Consider the following 22,951-nt stretch of genomic DNA (forward strand, 5'->3'; position numbering starts at 1 on the left):
TAGATTTCAGAGTTTGAGATCCAATCTTGATTTTCTGAATTCTGGAAATTTTTCCATTGCAATATTTTTCCTGATTCCCACCTTTAGTGACTAAGTGTGAATTATTATAGTACAGCAACTTTTCTAGAAATACTTGTATTTTTCAAAGACAACTTTCAAGTTAAAAATCCTCCCAATAGAATAAAACTCTAATTTTAGAATATTTTATATATTGTAACATTTGAATTGGGTTTAAATTTTAGTTGCAGAGATCATTAAACATATCCCAAGTCAATCAACATAAATGATTCCCATCTTTGCTTATTAGGATTATTTTGGTTTCTAAAGTTACCTATACTGAGGGGCTTGTTTCGGCTTCAAAATTATTTATATAGCTGCTCTATTTTTCTGGGGTTCCTCTGTGAGAAGTAGCCTTGGGTAGTGGAGGACTGGTTTTCAAGTCTCATTATATATATTTATTAGCTATTAGATCCTGGACAATCAGTCAATCTTTTTTTTTTTTATGATTCTGTTTCTTCATTTGGGTCACAGAATATTAAAGAAGAATTTGGACTTTACCTCTGAGCTCCTTTCTAATTCTTACTCTATTATCCTATGCTGAACAACAGTATGTCAACTGATTCAGCTCTCCATTCTTCCAGGGAGTTGTGTGAATATATTCACATATATTCAACATTTTGACAAGCATCATCTTAAGACAATGACAATTATGGGTTTATGAGTCTGTAGAAGAATCTTTTATTTATTAATTTTTGTCCAACTTTCTGATGATTGTATGTATACATGAATGTGTAATAGTATGGATGGATGCGTACATATTTCCTTTTTCATTTTCATGTCCCAGTTTTTTAGCTATGAGTTTCTTTCTTTTTTTTGACTATATGTTTCTTTTAGAATTTCTCTATTTAAATATATCAGTCTTCTGATTTTCTTTTTGCTAGTGCATATATTCAGGTTAGGACTTCAGTTTTATGAAATAAAGCCAAAACTTTATTTTAAAGCACTATTTTATCATCACAATTTTATTAAGCAGTTAAAATATAATTAATTACTAACCAAAGATTCTTTTATAAAATATGAAGGAATTGGAGGTCAATTTAAAAATAGAAATTGACAAAATAAAATTTTTTTATAGTTTTCTTATCCTACAAAATCCTAGATATAAGTAAAATGATGATTTGAGTCAACATTGTTATCATATTATTATGTTATTATATTGATATCATATTGAAAAACTAATTAGTACTCCAAATGCCAGAGAATCTGAGTCTACAGTTAAGTAATCCTGTTTAGATGGTGCCTTTTCCTCCCTCTGTGTCCAGAAGATTAGAGGAATGGAACGAAATTCTTGCTGAACTGCATCTATGGAATTGGTTAGTTGTGGCCATTAAAAAGGATTCAGCACCTAGAGAATGAGACATCAGTGTCAGATCTTGCTATTAGAGGGTCATGAATCTCAGGACTCCAGATTGAAATGAAGTATGAAATTAACAAAAGTCAATAATAGATGAATGTCACGAATCCAAATAGTTTAGGAGGCAAGAAGGTATCAGAGATCATTTTAGGGGAAAGAGTCTGAAGTCTATAAATCTTATAAGTCACTCCCTTAAAAAAAACATCAACTTAAAAACTAGATCAAGGAATCAACTACAGTAGAATCAATGTCAAAATTAGCCAAGATATGCTAGGGACCTATGGTGGAGAACTGGTAGGTTTAAATCTATAGTAAATAAATAGCTGATTATTATTGGGGCATGAGATGAAAAGCAGTAGAAGACTCTGAATCTGGTTACCTAGAGATTTCCTACGTGCTCTTGCCAATTTTCATCCTCATTTGGATTTTTCTCAGGGCAGTCTTCATATCTTTATTGTGTAAGCTATAAATCAAGGAATTTATAAATGGAGTCACAGATGAATAAAACAAGATCACAATTTTTTAACATACCAGCTGGATTTCCAGTGGTTAGACTGATATACACAAGTCTGAGTGTTTCATAGAACAGAGATGTAATGTTCTCTTCTCTAAAGTATATGTTCTGTGGGAGCAAGTTTATTGGGGGACTTCTGGAGGCAGCCTTAGTTTCAGTTCAGTTCAAATGCAGCCAGTTGTTAAAGTCTAGATCCTTTATTTTCTCTCTCCTTCACTTGGAGCTCGGCTAGCTTTTTGGAGGCCTTCCGAATCTTGGTTTCAGTGTCCTCCACAGGATAGCCTGCCACCTCTTCTCTGTCTTCCTTTGTTCTGCCCAACTGAATCCTGGTTTCTCAATCTCCTAGAGTGCTCTTTGGCCCTGAGAACTTCTTGCTACACTGAGTATATTACAGTCATTACATCACTAGGAAATCATTATTTTTTGTAGGATTAAATCAATGCTAAATTAGATTTAACCATTGTCTCCTCAATTCCACTGACTTAGCACCTTGTAAGAATTCTAACACAGAGATACCACAAGTAAGTGGGAACTACAAGTGAAGGAAAACCTAATCCTTCCAGTTGTTGAAGGCACTCACAGTTCAGCTTTGAGCACCAGAAAGTAAGATCCAAGCATTAACAGGAAAGTGATGATGAGGAACTCAAAATTGAATTGGAAATTCCAATTTCTAAAGCAGGGGTATATCCACAAGACCCAATATTGAGGTCTGAGCCACAAAGTGATCAAGTATTTTTAGGCCATAGAAGGACAATTACATATTAAAGTAAATTGGAACTTGATAATAAAGAAAGGAACTCATTCAATTGAGTAACACTAGTTTGATGCAGAGGCATCTTGTTAAGAGAGTAAGGTGATGTGTCTAGCAAATTGTCAAAAACTACAAAATAGCCACAGGGATAATAAAAAGGTAAGCTGGTGCCAATAGAGAAAAAAAGTAAAATAAGGGAAGCAGAAAACGAAGGAGATGATTTTGGTCTAGGAGAGGAAATTGGGTTTTGTACTGTTATATTTATATTTATATAGCAGATTTCCAAGAAGTTGTACATAAGTATATGGAGCCATTAGTTGAATTTCACTGCATAGATGCATACCCATTCTCCACTATGATCAGATGTAGGTAAGAAAGAACATTTCAAAAAGAAGGATCTGAATTTTCTGGTGCAAAAGAAGCTCAGAAATTTGAACTTGATCACTCAATTTTTTTCTGACTCCTAAATTTGTGATGCAGACAGATATGACCAAGACATGGATTACTTTGCTCCTTTTCCCTCACACATTCTCAACTTTTAGGAATTTCTAATGTTCTTCCCTGCTTTGAAATTCTAAGATTCCATGACTTTATGAAATCAATAATTACCTATCATAGGTAAACATAAATGAACAGTTTAAAATAATTTTTCACATTTCTTGTCCAAAATATGAATTCTGTGCCTTTGCTTTTTTCTTCTTCTAGTTGTCCTCTCCCTTAAAGATAAAATCATATAAGTGACCAGCTTGGGTCAACAATAGATAACATTGCAGAAGACTATTTGAGAGCTTATGATTTTCTCATATCATAAGAGTGTTTGTGATATAAAATAAAATCTGTGAAATTAATGTTTTTATATATGTACTATCAAATAATCATACAACTATAATTATATTTAGTGAAAGGGGGAGAGAGAAGAAAAAAAGATGAGTAAACTTGTAGAGGAGTGGATTTCTTTGTCTTTTACTTTCATATGACTCACATGGATATAGTTAGAAGGAAAGTACTCTCTCCTTACTAAAGATTTTGAGTTCTTAAATTTGTTGTTGAATAATGTAGAGGTAATGACACAAATACTTTTGATGAAGTTAAAATATTAGTTAACCTGGTATACAAAAGGTTGTGTAGAGAACATATTTTCATAATTTTGTTGCAAATATGCTTTTCAATCTTAGATTATTTTATACTAATCCCTATAAGATAAGGTATAGGTTAAAAGTTGATTTCTTGCAATTGACAAAAAATTTCCTAAGCTTTCCTACCTAGGTGTCTTCATTTATGTGATTCCATACAAATAAATTAGCTATTCATTTCTGTAAATAAAAACCATTTGAAGCTCAGCTCAAAACCCACCTTCTCCATGAAATCCAAGCTATAAGTATTTCCCTCCTATTATGAACTTTCTTAGCACATTTATTTGTGTCTCCCACATTGCCAATAAATTGACTTGTGCAGAATATGAATTTAATGAGCATTTGTTAAATGAATGAATAGATGATCCTCAATTCTTATATCAATAAATTGTTGAATCTTTTCTCGTTTCATTAATTGATAGTTTCTTTCATGTAATGAACAAATATTAGTTTTGGGGTGATTTTTTGGGTATCCTCCATTCATCCGCAAATAGGCAGAGCTACTGATATTAATGAATTTCCAATCTGTACTTAGAATGACCTCTCCAGTGAATCAGAATTTAGAGAGGTTACTAATGAAAATTTCAGAGACAGTGTGGCCTTATTATAATTTCTCAGTGCTCAAGGAGATCTTTTGAAATTTTTCAGTGATTACCTTCATTATAGGTTTTCTATAGGTTTAGATTTCTATAAGTTTAGATTTGGGGAACCAAATGAAATTAAGGTTTCCGGTGGTCAAGGAGTTAAATGAGGTCTAGTGGCAGGTTTGGAATTCAGGGAATCAAATGGAGGGGTTTGGCTCCCCTACAACCCCTCAGGATTCGGCACAAGGGTAAGGAATTTTGGGGAACTCCCTTCTGGCAGCACAGAGGCTCCCTGTAAAGAAATTTACAGACCCAAAAACCTAGATTGAAAAAAGAGGTTTATTATGGGGATTGGAAGTAAGGTTAAAGTCTGGTTAGGGAAAATAGGTGAGGGTAAAGAGAGGATAGCACTGGAAAGAGTATTCCAGTGGATAGAGGCTCCTTGGGATGCCAAGCATGGTATAGCTAGCATGTTTGGAACCTCTGCAAAGAGAGGATTTTAGTTTGGCTCTTTTTATAATGAGAGATTTAGCTAAAAAGGGCCCATGGGTGGAATCCCAAGTTGGCTCCTTGCTGGGTTTCAGCTAGGGCTAGAATTTGAATTGAATTCAATGAGTTTCAGGACTGAGCCGACCCCAACCAGATAACAAAGATGAAACTGTTTGTCCTTGGGACAGGGTCCTTCACTAAGGCAGAGTTGAAGGAGATTTTCTCCTTTAAGGATTTTCAGGATTTCAGGGTCCCCTCTTTAGTAGAACCTAAATATCAGAGGCAATATGTTTCAGTGGCAAATTATTATTTGGAGTTATGACTTGGATTTTTTGAACACATTCATATAGAAGGAAAAGCACTGAACTATAAGTCGTAGGACCTCTGTTTAAATTCAGATTATCCTCTATTTCTTTTGTGAAAGTCAAGTGAATTTCATTGGCTTCAGTTTTCTTATCTTTGGATCGTAAAAGGTTAGATTCAATAATATCTAAAGTTCTTTTCAATTTTAAATCTGTTTGAGAACATATGAACATAGTATTATCCTAGATCTTCCCTTCCTATCCTACCTCCTGAGGATACCCACTTTATTGATGCTTCATAGTGAAAGGAATTTCAAAAGGCCTGTGGATGGTTGGTGTATATGGTAGAAATGGGAAATAATGAAATAGTAAAGGGTAAATGGAAAAACCAGAGGCTTCAATCATTCAGGGAGGTAAGAAAAAAACAGAATCTTCTTCCAGCAACCTCTCCCCCCGCCCCCCCAGGAATAGTTCTTTGTCCTATTGTTGACTTTATTGCTATAGGTCTCAAAGATTGATCTGTTTGCTTTATGCTCTGAAAACACCTGATGATTTTAATTAGGGTTTTCTCTTCAGAAGAGGGCAGATTTGAATTTGTTTTCCCAAAATTTCCTCTAAGTACTTGACTCTAAAGCATACATATAATCCATTGGGAATTTCCTAAAGTGTTATTTAAGTTGCTAAGAACAAAGGGGACATAGAAGATAAAAAGAATCCCTTCTAGGCTAACTCTCTCTCCCTCCATTTTTTCTTTTTTCTATTTAGTCTTGTCAGGAAAGACAAATTGAGTCTTTATACACAAAGATGAAATTACAATTTAATAATATTTCAGGAAAAAAACAGATTTTGGTTAATAAGTACTTGTTCTTTGGATCTGAGATGAGGATAGAAGCTCTGAAAGGTAGAACAAGATGGCTGAGTGTAAAAAAAATGATATGGATATTGCTTTGTAGTTTGGAAAATCAATGGCAGTGGTAGAAGTTAAATGGACTTGGGTATTTAAGATTTTTTCTTTACTCCATTTTCCTTTATCAATCCTACTATTGTATACCAAACTTAGATGGAATGAGATGTAGGAATGGAATAGGAGTGAGAGTTAGTCCTAGACCACAGATAAAAAGAGTATGAAAAGAGAGAAGGAAATATCAAAAGACACCAACAAGTTTATATGTAAGAAATGAGAGTAGGTGAGCATATATATACATGGAGAATCCCAGTTTTGGAAGAAGGTTCAGAAATCTTCTGGTCCAACCCTTGCTTGAGTGGAAAAGACCATTAACACTTACCCAATAAAGATCACCTAGCCTATGCCAAATGTCTTAAGAATAGCAAATGCCTTAGGAGTTCAGAGTAGGGACTAACAATCAGGTCTTGAGGTAGATGAAGAGCAGTTTGAAAAAGCAATCAGAGAGTAATTAGCTCAAGAAAATTAGTCCCAAAAATCTGGGATTACTCAACGTGGGTTGAATGGCCAGCAACTATGAACAAAGGTCCAAAGTTGCAGCATGAAAGTTGCATAAAGTCACCATTCCCAACAATTAATAATAATCCTTAAAATTTATGACACCAGGAACTGAGGTAGAGATATATTTGGGGGGCAAGGGAGACTACCTGGGCCCCTGAAATGCCTCTTAATGATCTGCTTATTTAAATTATTGGTAATGTATACCATATGCTTTTAATAGAATACAAGTATTCCTTAGTGTATTAGAAAAGGTAAATAGAAATCAGGATTTCCAGGTTGCAAAAAAAAAAAGCAGGAACAATAGGACAAATAGAAATAATAAATATGAATAATATATGAATGAAAAATACTTATAAGACTGATTCAATTAAATTCAACAAACATTTATTATGCATGTACCATATATAAGGTTCTTTGCTAGGCTTCCATATATACAAAGAAAATATACAATAATCCTTCCAGGAGCTATCAAGAATTCTACTTGTTTGGGATTTTTTTCCCTGACATCTGGTTGCTCTTTTTTCTCTCAGCATCTGATTTACTATTGTATCATTGACATATTTATTGACCATAAGAAATGATAACATTTTTAACCCTTAGAACCCCTGTCATTACTCCTCTTTTCTTAGTTCCTTCTTAGAATCCATATCTCTAGCATCTGTGTTCTCAAGAACATGTCCATTTTCCTATCTTGAGAAAACTTTAAGTGCATAAGAAAGCAAAAATTCAGAGTCTAAACATTCCATCTTGCTCATGTCTCTATAATTGGTATGGTTCTCTATAATTGGTATGGTTCACTCTATTCTTGCAAAGGTGATTTTTATTTTGTTTACTGAATCATGTCCACATTTCATGAACTCACTTCATGAACTTTTGCAGAGTGAAAAGCCAGAGAAAGAAAGAAAATTCAGAGTCCCTTGTTTGTCCATCTATGTTCTAAATCCATTTCCTCTAAGAAAGAGTTGGAAATTGCTTTCTGATTCCACAAAACTTTTGCTTCTTACAATGAAATATTGATTGAACTCTAGAGCACATGAAATTCCAAGCAACTGACAAATGAAGAAGAGAATAAAAAGAGACACAGATATGATCTAAGAAACTATTTGGTATATTTGTCCCAGGATTGAATTTCAGATATATGTCATAAAAGACTGAAGAACTTCATGAAAACATTTGAGTATTTCTCTACTCAAGAATCAAATATATTAGGGGCTCAAAATGCAGGATTGTGTCAGGGGAGATTTTTCCATCTTGTTGCAACTGGTTCTCCTCTTCCAGATTCAGTGTCCTCTTGGGGTTCAGTCTTCTAAGTGATTATTGTAATACTTTCATTCCATTGTCATAACAAATTATCTTGATTCCATTGATCCCTCAATTCACTATCTTCTATGGGTCAGGCACAATCACATCACCAATTTGGGTGACTGGATCCTAATTTGGGACTCTTTAAAACAGGGTTTCTGTTCTCTGATTTGTAACACCAGAACTCTTAGATTTTGTGGGGAAAATCCCCCCTCTTTTCCATGTATAAAAACATAACAGTTGTCATATGGAATAATTAATGGTCCATCTAAATTAGCCAACTTGTGTCTCATTTTGCACCTTTCTGATGAGAGATAACTCATGCTTCATCACCAGTATTCTGAAGTAATCATTGGTTACTTCATTGACTATAATTCTGTCTTTTTTCTAATCTTTGAGAATTCCTCTAGTTCTTATACATTAGAATTCTAACATCAGTTTCTCTGCACATCTAGGGTTAGTATTTGATAAAAAAAATATAAAATTTATTTGTAAAATAATTTGTAAACTCTTGCTTTTTGTTTTCATTAATCTAATATGCTCATTTCTCTTATATTTTTTCTTCCCTTTTTATTTTGCCTATTTGCTTTGATTAATGTAAATTGACGAATTTATTTTAGAAAGCATATTTTAAGTTATTTAAATAGATTTTCTAAACTTTGTCTTTTGTAACTATAATTTGAATATTAAGTATGCCTCCATTTAGCAATTCTTCTCCCTTGTCGCTCTCTTTCCCCTAGTCATTTGTGATCATTTTGTGTTGTTTTCTCAAAATGTCATACCATGTTTTTTGGGGTTTTTTTTGGGTTTTTTTGGCTGAAAAAATTGGGGTTAAGTGACCTGCCCAAAGTCATGCAGCTAGGAAGTGTTAAGTGTCTGGGACTAGATTTGAACTCAGGTCCTCCTGAATTCAAGGATGGTGCTCTATCCACTGTGCCACCTAGCTGCCCCATACCACTTTTTTAAAGCATGGAGAGCATAATCACACTTTATGTACTAATTTAGACATACCCATACTTTTGCTGAAAATGCTGAGTGTTTTATGTCTGTGTTATCTCAGAAACACAATTGATTGCTGTAGCCAGAAGATTCTAAAAGGTGGTCTATTGCATGAATATTTGGCCTCAAAGCCAGGAAGACCTGGATGGATTCAGGTCTCTCTTCTGAGATATGCTTATGCAATCCTGGGCAAATTATATCAAGGTTAGAAAAATAATGAGATTCCATGGTTATTGAAATTTAATAACTGGGTATGGAAAGGAGTCAAATTTTCCTGTCCTTTATCTTGAGAAGAATGTTAAAGGCTTAGATGGGTCCCTCAAGGATCTCTTATATTAAGATTTTAATTCTCTTTTTCCTAGAACTTTCTTGAGTGCTTCCTTCATTTCTCTGTTTCTAAGACTGTAGATCAAAGGGTTTAAGAATGGGGTGACAACAGAATAAAAGAGGGTCACAATTTTCTGGGTCCCAGAATCATGTCCTGAATTTGGCTTTACATACATCACCATCACAGATCCATAGAACAGCAAAACTACAGCTAAGTGAGAACCACAAGTGGAAAAGGCTTTTCGCCGACCCGCTACAGAAGGAACTTTCAGCACTGCTCTCAGGACAAGGGCATAAGACCACATGATGAATCCAAAAGGGGCAAAGAGGTTCAGAGAACTCAAGGTGGAACAAGTGAGCTCCATCATAGGAACTCGGGTGCATGTAAGAGCTAACAGTGGCCCAGGGTCACAGACAAAGTGATCAATAACCTTAGGATCACAGAAGGACATCTGAGAAATGATAATGATGGGGATCAGGAACCAAAGGAAGCCAAGTGCCCAGCAGCTAATCATCAGGTTGGTGCAGAGACGTCCTGTCATGAGAGTTGGATAGTGCAGAGGTTGGCAGATGGCTAAGTATCTGTCAAATGCCATAATTGCTAGAAAAAAACATTCTGTGATACCCAAAGAGAAGAAGAAGTAGAATTGGAGGAAGCATCCAGAGAAGGAGATAATCTTGGTTTCAGAGAGGAAGTTAGTCAACATATTAGGGATGATAGTAGTAACATACCAAATTTCTAAAAAGGAGAAGTTGGCCAGGAGCATGTACATTGGTGTTTGGAGTCTCTGATCCCAGATTACTGCACAAATGATGGCCCCATTCCCCAATAGAGTTAGAATGTAGATGACCAATAACAGTGAGAAAAAGATGAGCTGGGTCTCTCTACAACAAGGGAAACCAAGAAGGATGAAACCAGCAATATGATTGGAGATGTTGTGAATGCTATAAATATTCATTTTCCCATAAGCTAAAACAAAACAAAAGACAAAATTTGTCTTATTGACAAATACAATGATTTATTGATAAATAGCTTAGTAGATTGGGAGTACAGTTTTAGTGTCTATAGTGGCAATGTATTATAGTGCGTATTCTGTTGGATGTGGAGCCAGGAAGATTTGGGTTCAGATTCCACCTCTGACATTTACTAGCTATGTAGCAATGAGCAGATTATTTAGATTTTCTGAACCTCTGTTTCCTCATCGGTAAGATGGGGATAATACTAACTTTAGTCTCCAGGTTGTTGGGAGGTCCAATGAAATAATTTTTCAAACTTCAAATTGCTAGACAGATTGTCCTGAAAGACAATACAATTTTCAGCAATTAAAGCTCAAAACAATACTAAGATTTTTGGGACAACCTGTACAAACTGATTATTCATTTATTATATGTCAAGTTACAGACATCTATTTCTTGCAAGTTGGGAAAAAAGATTTTGCTAGGCTCCTTTCTGTGACCAGTGACATATATTTCAATGACTCCTCTTTTTTATTCTAAATTATTATTATTAATTTTAACTCTCTTTGTTGCAAGCTGATTTTCCCAGAATCAGAAGCAGTGAAACATAATTTTCACATCCATATTCACTTAATTTGAGTTGCTCTGATATTATAAAATTATCCTTACTAAAATGAGGTCTCAATACACCTCATCTGCCAATCTTCTACAGGTACAGAACTTAGCACAACTCCTGACAGATAGTAGACATTTAATTCATGCTAATTGGCTGATGATAAATATGAGAATGTTGAGCTGGTATAATTTAGACATGCAGTGGTAGTCTGTGTTTGATCCAACTTTCATTCTATTATTCTGATGTATGCTGAATGTATACTTTAGAACAAGAATCATGAAATCATCTTAGCACAGACAATTATGAACCTCTGCATATATCCCAGCAAAAAAGGCTAAATGTGAGAGGCTGATGTAGCTATACTATTCTTCCTCATTTCAAATGTTTCTTGCCTTGTATGTATTCACTTTACTCTTAGCACATATATCATTTCCAGGTATGAGCCCTAAATACTGGATACACTAGGTCTCTTTTCATGACTGTCTTCTTTAAATACCTAATCAAAAGTACTTCCCTTACTCCAGTGTCCTCAGGGAACCTCTTTTGAGCTGTGGAAGATATATCTTGTGCTCTCTTCCACTTATATAATACACAGGGCTTTATATTCATTATTAAACTGACATTTTGCACATTCCAGGTGCATTTTAGAAGCTCTTTGTTTAAAGATATTTTATATGAGGAAATTTCCTGGGTACAAAAATCATCAAATATCAGAAAGAATACAAGATTTAGAGTAAGGTGATTCTTTATTATTAATTTTGTCTGTATTGCCATAAATAAATAACCAATAAACCTCAATTTCTTCCTCTCTAAAATGGGAATAATGACAATACCTACCTCACAGTGATATTGTAGGGATCAAATGAGATAACATGTTTAAAGTACTTAGCAAACCTAGAAATGTTATACAAATACAAGTCATTTTTGTCATAGAAATTGTTGCCATCAACAGAAAAAGAAACAATCAGATTTAGCAAGAGTTGAGATATTTGTCCATTCTTTTTTATATATTTCCTAAATAGAGCATATATATGGGGCTTGGTGGATAATGTACAAATATAACATGAAAAATAGCAATTAATTTGGAGATATAAAGATCTGAGTTTAAATTCCACCTCAGATACATACAGTGCAACTTTGGACAAGTCCTATTAACCTCTCTGTGTTTCATTTTCCTCATCTGTAAAATGAGAGGGTTGTATTCGTTGATGTTTAAGATAATTTCCAGCTTCAAACTTATGAACTATTATTCTGTGCAACCTCGAAGTATTTCATTCTAGGCAAAGAAAAAGATTCCAGAATGCAACAGAAAGATATTCTGGGACTGAATCTCTAGTCAAGGACTGCTATCATTTATCTCCTGAGAACCTACTGCTAAAAGATGAAAAGATGGCTTTTGCTTTATAAGAAATCCTAATTTTTATCCTGCCCTAATCACCTAATGGTGTCCACCAGAATCTCTAAATAGGGGAGTTTGCTCCTTACCTTGTAAAATAAACTGTTGTACTTGAAATTCCTTGATTATTTCCATTCTGCATCTCTAAAGATTATTACCCCTACAATGTACTCCCTCCAAAGCTGATGATGATATCCTTTGAAATCCATCTTTTTTTCTAAGATTCAGGTCTGCAGTGATTTCTTCTATCTTTTCATTAGTATTTCAGGGGAATAGCTAAAGGAGCTGATGATCAGGGAAGAGGCTGAATGAATTTGGTTCTAGGAATTCTAAAAGAATTAGTAATGAAGAAGGGAAAGAACAAAGGGCGATGATGAAGAGAAAATGAAAAGGAAATTGTAGAGGAGGAAGAATTAAAAAAAAGAAAAAAAGGGAGTTTTGGAGGGTTACTAGGGATTATCAAATTCAGCTCTCTAATTTTATATCTGAGGGAACCAAGGACTCAGAGAGATGAGGTACTCCTTGCCCAAATATTGAGAAGTACATATAAGATAAAAATCCATGTTTTTGAAATGAAAGCTATTGTTCTTTCATTTGGGAAGAGGAGGAAAAAGAAGAAGAGGAAGAATAAAGAGAGAAAATTTTCATTGTACAGAAAAAGACATTGAAGGCATTTTGGTCTTTGGATCTTGGAGATAGAGAATAGAGCCAGGTGGTTCTAACATATATTGTTGGAACAGATCAAGAGAAGCCCACATACCTGATATCACAAGCTGGTCATTAAGAAAGCTTGGAGTAAAAGGTTGGAGAGGAAGATGCATTTTTTTTGACAGGTTCAATCACTGGTTATGTGCTTTATTTCCTGTGTCAAGGTAGGGAGTCTGATAATCCTCATTCCCAATCCTCTGTTTTCCTTGTATCATTGAGATTCTGAAGGGAAGTAAGCAAAGGGCCAAGAGTAGAATTATATTAGTGTGAAGATCTCCCAATATATTTGCCAAAGGATAAAGACAATATAAGCTGTTTTCCATCTTAAACTCCCCCACTCCCATCAATCTATCTCCCTGAGGGATTAATTTGTTAATTCAAGAAGAAGAGTGCCAAGGGGAAATTTTTTGTCAATTATTTCCTTTCCTTGAGTTCCTGTGTTCCTTAGGGATGATTTTTAATGTGATTTTAATTAGTGAAGCATCTATTGAACACCTACTATATGTAATGCTTTCATATACTAATGAATCTTTTTATTTTTGGTAACATATAATAATTTTCTTTAATTTTTTGGATATGTGATGCTAATCAGTTCTGGTCATATCCAGTATCTCCCAATTATTTTCTTGGATAAATTCTTCATGATGTATGAGAATAAGGCTTCTGCATCATGCACAGATCTTATTCTTTATTTTTGAACCATATTTTTCATTGCATTAAAACAAATTTTCCTTTCCTTTGTCTGCTTTGCACTAAAGTCTTGGCAGTGAACTTGGAGTCAATAAGACTTGAATTTGGCCTCAGATAATTTCTAGATATGTGGGCAAGTAACATAAGCTCTGATAACTTCTGTCTTATTATCTGTAAAATGAGGATAACCCTTCACAATGTAGTTGTGAGAATCAAATGAGATAATATGTGTAAAATGTTTCTAAGCCATTAAGTGCTATATAAATGTGAACTCATAATTATGTTGACTTAATTTTGTCATTAATTTTCAATATCTTTTATAAATGTTATCTTCTCAACTGTCAGTGAAAACAAGTACCTAATTTAGATCCCCAATACCTCTCCTCGATTTTATTGTTTTAACCTACTAATTGCCCCACATCATTCCTTTCTTCACTTAGTTGCCTATTGTGATTTTTCTAAAGCTAAGATCTGGACATATCACTTCCTTTTCTCCAAAACTCATCTTCAACTGAGGTCTAGTGGCTCCCTATTACTCCTATTATCAAATATCAAGTCCTTTGTTAGGTCATTTATAGTTTTTTAAATAACCTTTTATTTTCTATCTTTCCACATTTCTAAATGTTTCACTCCCTTCAATGTATTTTATGATCAAACTACACAAATCCACTTATACTTTCTCAGACACTAAATTTTATCTCATCTTGTACTGACTGTTCCTATACCCAGAATGCACTGCTACATCACTGCCCTCTCTTAGTATTCCTGTTTTTCTTCAAATCTGTTTTCTGTAGGAGGCCTTTCATAGTCTGCCCAGTCGATAATGCCTTCCCCTTTCTGACTGTCTTTGTCTACTTTGGATATATATTTTATATGCCTAGTTGTTTACCAACTGTCTCTGTATTAGAATGTAAGCTCATTGAAGGCAAAATTTGTGCTGTTATTGCTTTTAAAAAAATCTTCAGCACTTAACATTCTGCCTGGTACATAGCACTTAACAAATGTTTGTTGAACAGTTGGTTAACTTATTTGGAGGGTCTTATGGAAGTGATCATAGAATTTCTCTTCATTCTCTGCAATAACATCCTCTGCAGCATAAACTACAATTCTTTCCATAGGTTTTTCCTTTTTAATAATAGTCACAATATAATAAATACAATATTATATTTAATACATTATATATAATATATGTAATATAAATATAATATGATAGTTTAATAATACTTATAATTCACACAATATGAGGATACTGAATATTTTATGAAATTATGTTTCTTATTTTTGGATTCATCATAAATCCATCTCCACCAATTTGTCTACTGGAATGTCTAAGTCTGGTGAGTGAGTCATCCTTCCATTTAGATACAACTTCTGGAACATCTCAGATTCTTTTAAATTAATTCAACAATCATTTAAAAGCATTTGATCACATTCCAGGGAAAACGAAGTAGATGCAAAATGCCTGTTTTTGTTTTTAGAAAATTGGATGGACAACATCAGCAAGTGTGTGCATGTGTGTGTGTGTGTGTGTGTGTGTGTACATGTGTGCATGCATATGGATGCATCTTCTACAATGCACCTGTTAATCCTGTTTAGAACTGAATTGTGGGGGAAGAAGGAATTATGTCAACTTTGTTCTTTTAATAACCTGAGGATTCTCCCTGAAACAAAGGTCCATTAAAAAAATAGAATAATAAAAGGTCCAAAAATTTTTTAGAAAAGTTTCTCTTCTTTCTTCCTCTCCTTCCTCACTCCTGATAAAAGAACAAAAAGCAAAACCATGGTAAAAATATGCATAATAAAGCAAATGAAATTCTCATAGTGAAAATATTGGTCTTTTTTTTCATAATTATAACTTTTTATTGACAGAACCCATGCCTGGGTAATTTTTTACAATGTTATCCCTTGCACTCACTTCTGTTCCGACTTTTCCCCTCCCTCCCTCCACCCCCTCCCTTAGATGACAAGCAGTCTTATACATGTTATAAGTGTCACAGTATATCCTAGATACAATATATGTGTGCAGAACCGAACAGTTCTCTTGTTGCACAGGAAGAATTGGATTCAGAAGGTAAAAATAACCCGGGAAGAAAAACAAAAACACAGACAGTTTACATTCATTTCCCAGGGTTCTTTTTTTGGGTGTAGCTGCTTCTGTCCATCATTGATTAATTGAAACTGAGTTAGATCTCTTTGTTGAAGAAATCCACTTCCATCAGAATACATCCTTATACAGTATGTACAAAAACTTTTTAACTAAATATAATTACAATTATCAATTTTGTGTTCAATAATGAGGTCTAGGTCTTCACAATTTTAAATATTTTAAATAGATGCTACTGACTATTTTAAGGAAAAGTCCATTTATTCCTATACTCTCTATTGTTTTTAATAGGAATGGATGTTGGATTTTATCAAATGCTTTTTCTGCATCTATTAAGATAACCATATGATTTTTATTAGTTTGGTTATTGATATAGTTAATTATGCTGATAGTTTCCCTAATATTGAACCAGCCCTTAATTCCTGGTATAAATCCTACTTGGTCATTGTGTGTTATCCTGGAAATGACTTTGTGTATTCTTGCTGGTAACCCTTTATTTAAGATTTTTGCATCAATAATCATTAGGGAAATTGACCTATAATTTTCTTTCTCTGTTTTCATCCTATTTGGTTTAGGTATCAGTGCCATGTCTGTGGTATAAAAGAATTCGGTTGGAGTCCTTCTTTCCCTGTTTTTTCAAATAATTTATATAGTATTGCAGTTCTTTAAATGTTTGGTAGAATTCACATGTAAATCCATCTGACCCTGGAGATTTTTTCTTAGGGAGTTGATTAATAGCTTGTTCTATTTCTTTTGAAGAAGAAACAATTTTCACAAAATTATAGCTTGTGAAAGTGGTAAACCCACCACAATAATCGTAGGTTTTAATCTGCATTCAGGCTCCATCAGATGTTTGTCTGGATGTGGATAGAATTTTCCATCATGAATCCATAAAAACAATGTAAAAAGGAAAATAGTCTCAATTTGAGCTTCATCATATCATCTCCCCTAAATTAGCACTATCCTCAAAGCATCTAAAAATATCCAATTTATAGCTTTTTTATATGTCTCGATTGTGACTGTATCTAGACTTTTTTTTTGATGCTAATTATATTTTCAGCTTTGATCACCTTTTCAATTTTGTTCTAGAAGTCAATTATGAGCAGTTTTAAATAATATTTCTTATTATCGATTCTGTATACAATCATTCCTATTCAGGTATTATCTCCATTGAGAGAGTTCTTTTATAAACAGCCAAAGAGGACAACACCATGACTACAGGGAAGAAAACATTGAAAAAAATCCTATTTGAAGTGGTGGGATTTGAAGATTACAATTGAGATATATTCCTTTATCTCTTTTCTCTATTTTATTGTTCTTTTGGTCATGTTAAAACTTAAAATTGTATAATCCTATTTTTTAATTGAGGCCTATGGAAGTTAAATGAATCATTAAATTAACTAATTAATGTTAGGGAGACAATACTAGGCCTATATTTACATATTACGAGTTCAATTTTATTATCTGTATAGATAATAAAATATATAGATAATAGATATAGATATAGATAATATAGATATATAGATCAGGATTACTAGAGATGACCCTCAATGAAGACCATGGCCTTTTTAAGCTAAGGTCTTCAACAGGTCTCATTTTGTTTGAAGTGACAACCATTTACTGATTAAGGCTAGGTAATGATAGAGGCAAAGAATCTTTTATTTCACCTAGACCCCCCCAAAAAAAAATCTAAATAAATAAATAAATCTGGGAGGGGAAGATTCTCAAGGTTTTCGGTCAAAACTAAAATGATTGCTATTTACATTCAATTTGAGTCATTCAGGACCAATGACCAAATGGGGCTTGACCAGGGACCTATTGGTGGTCAATTAATGAGAATCAGTTTGATTTTGGTTTAAGTTATGATCCTTAAAAATCTAGCCAATAAACCCCAAGATATCTTGGGAGAGTTCAGAGATTAAAAAAAAGAAAAGAAAAAATTCTTTTAAGAGCATCTGTAGGCAAGGATATGATACCCTATGTGAATAGAAGGAGGAAAGAGAAGGAAGGAAGGAAAAAAGGAAGGAAGGAAGGAAGGAAGGAAGGAAGGAAGGAAGGAAGGAAGGAAGGAAGAAAAGAAGGAAAGAAGGAAGGAAGGAAAGAAGGAAAGAAGGAAGAAAAGAAGGAAGGAAAGAAGAGAAGAGAGTTTTCCAACTGACCAATTCCAGTGTGTAGGTCAGCCATCTACTGAATGAAGAATAAGTTTAGAAATAAAGAATAGATATGTAACTACTCTCAGGAACAGAAAAATTCTCAGCTCTAGCCTCAACCACAAGCACGGAAGCCTTCAGAGTAATAATCAGGCCAGGAATCTCATAGCAAGGGGAAGAATGAGGCTCCATTGCTTTGAACTAATAGTGTTTATAGCAGGCTAATAGTGTTTGAATCCATCACAGTCTACTTTAGGTTCTAGCCAGAAACAACCCAAAAAACACAAGTATGACACTAGGAATGGCATCAGAGCAGGAGACCACTAAGCACATTTTGTTCTGGATCACATGACTTTGAAAATGTTGAAAACTTATGGGTCCCCATCCTGAGCTGTTAAAGCAGCAGAAGGACAAAAGAGCTTATCATAGCTATTCCCCTCAGAAGTATGCAGAGCCCATGTTTTATATAAAGTTCAGATTAAGAATAGTCTGGAAAACTTGCTAAACAATAAAAGAACCCTACCATAAAGAGCTATTATAAATAGCAATTATATAGTACCTGTTATATGCCAGGCACTGCACTAAGCATTTTATAAATATGATCTCATTCAATCCTCTCAGAAAACCTAGAAGGTAAGTTCTACTAATAGTATTATTTTACATTTGAGGAAACTGAGGTAGACAGTGGTTAAATTACTTTTCCAGGATCATATAACTAGTAAGAATCTGAGAGATCTATTTATTATGCCACATAGTCGCTTATTATGTAACATGGAAGCTTAAGATAAAAAGCTAAAAGAAGAGATTGACTTCAAAACATATGCAAGCAAATCTCAGAGAAAAATTTATTTTGGATACACATACAATCAGAATTCCTTTTTAAAAAGGAAGCTTTATATATCCAAAACATATGCATAGATAGTTTTCAGCATTCACTCTTACAAAACCTTGTGTTCCAAATATTTTTCTCCCTCCCTTCCTCCCACTCCCTCCCCAGACAGCAAACAATCTAATATGTGTTAAACTTATCCAATTCCTCTATACATATTTCCACAATTATCATGCTGTGCAAGAAAAAGCATATCAAAAAGGAAAACAATGAGAAAGAAAAAAAATGCAAGCAAACAACAACAAAAAAGTGAAAATATGATGTTGTATTCCACATTTGGTTCCCCACAATCTTCTCTGTGGGTGCAAATGGCTCTCTCCATTACAAGACCATTGGTACTTGCTTGAATTAGCTTGGTGGCAGCCTAAAGCTGCTTTTGCCTGTAGAGGAAGCTTGAGACAAAATACCCTTTGCCCTAAGAGCAGATATCGACCTATAAGAAAATGAGCAAAAAAGCAAAAAGAACTCTGATCATAGATAGCTTTTATGGAGAAAGAGAACAGACTTCAAATCCTAAAGATCCTAAAGGCAAATAATCTCTTCTTATTCTTTTCTTACTCTACCATTCTCCAACTGATGGGAATCTACTCAGTTTCCAGTTTCTTGCCACTACAGAAAGGACTGCTACAAACATTTTTGTACATGTGTGTCCCTTTCTCTCATTTATGATCTCATTAAGATACAAACCCAGGAGAAACACTGCTGGATCAAAGTGTATGCACAATTTGATAGCCTTTTGGCTTAGTTCCAAATTGCTACCTAGAATGGTTGAATCAGTTCACAACTCCACTAACAATTAGTATTGCTGTCCTAGTCCCCCTCTCCCCCCCACATTTGTCATTATCTTTTCCTGTCATTTTACCCAATCTGAGAGATGTACTGTGATACCTCAGAGTTGTCTTAATTTGCTTTTCTCTGATCAATAGTAATTTAGAACACTTTTTTATATGATTAAAAATGGTTTTAATTTCATCATTTGAAAATTATCTGTTCATATCTTTTGACCATTTATCATTTGGAGAATGGCTTGAATTCTTATAAATTTGCATCAATTATCTTTATGTTTTAGAAATTAGGTCTTTATCAGAATCCTTGAATGTAAATTTTTTTCTCAGTTTATTGCTTCCCTTCTAATCTTGTCTGTATTATTTTGTTTATACAAAAATTTTTAGCTTAATGTAATTAAAATTATTCATTTTGCATTCAATAATGTATTAAAGTTCTTTGGTCACAAATTCCTTTCTTCTCCACACATCTGAGAGGTAAACTATCTTTTGTTCTTCTAATTTGCTTAGAATACCACTCTTTATGTCTAAATCATGAAACCATTTCAATCTTATCTTGATATGGGATGTTTCAGTGTGGGTCAATGCCTAGTTTCTGCCATACTAGTTTCCAATTTTCCCAGCAGTTTTTTGTCAAATAGTGAGTTCTTATCCTTTCTGTTTCCATTCAATTTTTCTCCAAAGATCTGTCATATTTGACTTCTGAAATTCTATTTATCTCATTAACTTTTCTTATTTATTTTGTGTTTTGATTTATCTAGTTCTGAAAGAGAAAGGTTGAGATCCCCCACTAGTATAGTTTTGCTGTCTATTTCTTCTTGCAGCTCTCTTAACTTCTCCTATAGAAATTTGGATGCCCTACCATGATATATGTTTAATATTGATCTTACTTCATTATCTATGGTGCCCTTTAGCAAGATAATTTCCATTCTATTGAGATCCTTTTACTCAATAATCACTAATCTCACCTTATTCCTAAACCCTATCAGAAGGATCTCTGGTAAATATAATATTTAATCTTACCTCGGTTTTGAGGTCCTCCGGCTGCTATCTCATATGGATGCAGTTTGAGCATAACAGAGCACCCTGGATTTTATAGAAAACAAGTTTAGACTTTATTCACGTGGTTTACACATGACCTCCTACACTATCTTAGTATCTCTCCCCAAGGCTGAGCTCCAGGTGGAAAAGAGCAAGAGAAAAAAGGTGGAGTCCTTTCTCCTCCAAGCTTATGTGGGGTTTATGAGGTCACAGGCACAAGGCAATCGATGATGAAGATTACCTCCTGGACTTGCCGAGATCTCAGAGTGAGATTTTGGGATTCCCGCCATGGCTGGAGGTCCCACCAACGAAGGAAGTCCCTAAGTACTCAACTCCAATAACATTCAGGGACCTTGAGACCATTGGTCTACTCCATCTCAATTGCACTTGCCTGACCTTTCCAAAGGATCCTTACACCATTCCTTATTTCTTTTAGTTAGATTTATTTTTGCTTTTGCTTGATCTGAGATCAGAATTACTACCCCTGCTTTTTTTTTTTTTACTTCACCTGAAGCATAATAGATTCTGCTCTTGCCTTTTACCTTTACTCTGACTATATCTTTCTGCCTTAAATGTGTTTCTTGTATGTTAAATCCAAACTAGCTCTCTGGAGACCTCAGGATCAGCCAGAGTCAGTATAAGTAAAAGTCCTTGGTCTTTAGGGGGAGGAGTGAAAGAGGCAGGCAAACTGCCAGGAGTTTTGATCTTTGGCAAAATTCTCAATTCTGCAGTCTAAAATCTCTACCTTTCTCCTTCACATCCTGCCACCAAGTGAAGTCTCACCTCTCTCACCCTACCTAATAGAGTCATTGTCTCATATTGAATAAGTAATTAGTCTTAAGTGCTCAGTTGTCTGATTCAAATACACCTTTTCATAGTTTCAGCCCTTTACACTTGTAAGCAACATATTGTAGGATTCTGGCTTTTAATCCCAGTCTGCTATTCACTTTTGTTTTAAGGGAGAGTTCACCCTATTCACATTCACAGTTAAAATGACTAACTCTGTATTTCCTGTCATCTTATTTACTGCAAGTTATACTTTTCTCTTTCCTTTCCCCTTTCCCTTCTTCCCAGTAATTTTGTTTCTGACCCCTACCTCTTTCGAACAGGCCTCCCCTTTTACAGCCCCTCTCCTTTTTACATTTCCCCCACTACATATGTTTTCACTTCTCTTAGCCTCCCCCTTTCCTTTCTTCTTTCTCTTCCCACTTCACTATAATATAAGGTGAGACAAATTTCTCTGCAAAGTCAAATATTTTCTCTTTTTGATTTTCTCTCTTTGAGCCAAATCTGATGAGAGTAAGATTCACCACCCCCTCCCTTTTCCCCCTCAACTGGAATAGATCTTATTTGTCTCTTCCTGAGATGTAATTTCCATCATTTTAACTCCATTTTCCTCTTCTTCCTGTACAATCCTTTTTCCACCTCTATTTTCTTTTTTATATGATAACAATAAAATCAGATGATACCTGTATCCTCTAAGTATACCCATAACAGATATATAGTTCTCTAGACTTCTTTTCTTTTTACCCTTTTATGCTTCTCTTGAGTTCTATGTTTGGAGTTCAAAATTTCTGTTTGTCTTTGGTCTTTTTATAAGAAATAAATGAAATTCACCTGAATCACTAAATGTCCATCTTCTTCTCTGAAAGATAATGCCCACTTTTGCTGGATAGTTGATTCTTTGCCTTTTGGAATGTCAGCTTCCAGGCCCTTTGATTCTTTAAAATAGAAGCTGCAAAGTCTTTGGTAATCCTGATTGTGGCTCCTGAATACTTTCTGGCTATTTGAAATATTTTCTTCTTGATCTAATAGTTCTGAAATTTACCTATGATATTTTTTGAAGTTATCATTTTGAAGTCTCTTTCAGGTGGTGATTGGTGAATTCTTTCAATGACTATTTTACCATAAGCTCCTAAGATATCAGGGCAGTTTTCCTTGATGACTTCTTGAAAGACAATGTCTAGGCTCTTTTTTTTTCCCATCATGGTTTTCAGAAAGTCCAATAATCCTTAGATTGTCTCTCCTAGATCTATTTTCCAGGTCAGTTGTTTTTCCAATAAAGTATTTTGCATTGTCTTCCACTTTTAAATTATTATTTTTTTGACTGATCTTGATGTCTCATTGAATCATTCATTTCCATTTGTTTAATTTTAATTTTTAATTAATTATTTTCTTCAATTACCTTTTTTAGCTCCTTTTGTAATTGGTCAATTGAATTTGTAAATGAGTTGTTTTGTTCAATGGATTTTTTTCCCCATTTCACAAATTCTGTTTTTCAAATCTATTTCGTCAAATCTATTTTGTAAGAAGTTTATATGCTTTTTCCATTTCA

At 34.2% G+C, this 22,951-nt stretch overlaps 1 protein-coding gene and 1 long non-coding RNA gene across 2 annotated transcripts; both read right to left on the reverse strand.

Moving 5' to 3' along the window:
- Nucleotides 1-1,183: 1,183 nt before the first annotated feature.
- Nucleotides 1,184-21,199, reverse strand: LOC116421117. Its single transcript, XR_004231433.1, has 4 exons — nt 21,159-21,199; nt 20,599-20,661; nt 13,010-13,179; nt 1,184-1,405 (listed from the first exon to the last, which is right to left on the reverse strand). It is a non-coding gene; the product is annotated as an uncharacterized LOC116421117 (long non-coding RNA).
- On the reverse strand, nt 9,289-10,239 carry LOC100923027 (olfactory receptor 11G2-like). Its single transcript, XM_003755753.1, has one exon. It carries the CDS (start codon nt 10,237-10,239, stop codon nt 9,289-9,291), a length of 951 nt encoding a protein of 316 aa, XP_003755801.1.
- Nucleotides 21,200-22,951: the final 1,752 nt, after the last annotated feature.

Source organism: Sarcophilus harrisii, chromosome 2, assembly GCF_902635505.1.
Source record: "Sarcophilus harrisii chromosome 2, mSarHar1.11, whole genome shotgun sequence".
NCBI classification, from domain to species: Eukaryota; Metazoa; Chordata; class Mammalia; order Dasyuromorphia; family Dasyuridae; genus Sarcophilus; species Sarcophilus harrisii.

Coding starts and splice junctions, on each gene's coding strand:
- LOC100923027 (XM_003755753.1), bottom strand. CDS start 10,239: ATGAATATTTATAGCATTCACAACATCTCCAATCATATTGCTGGTTTC.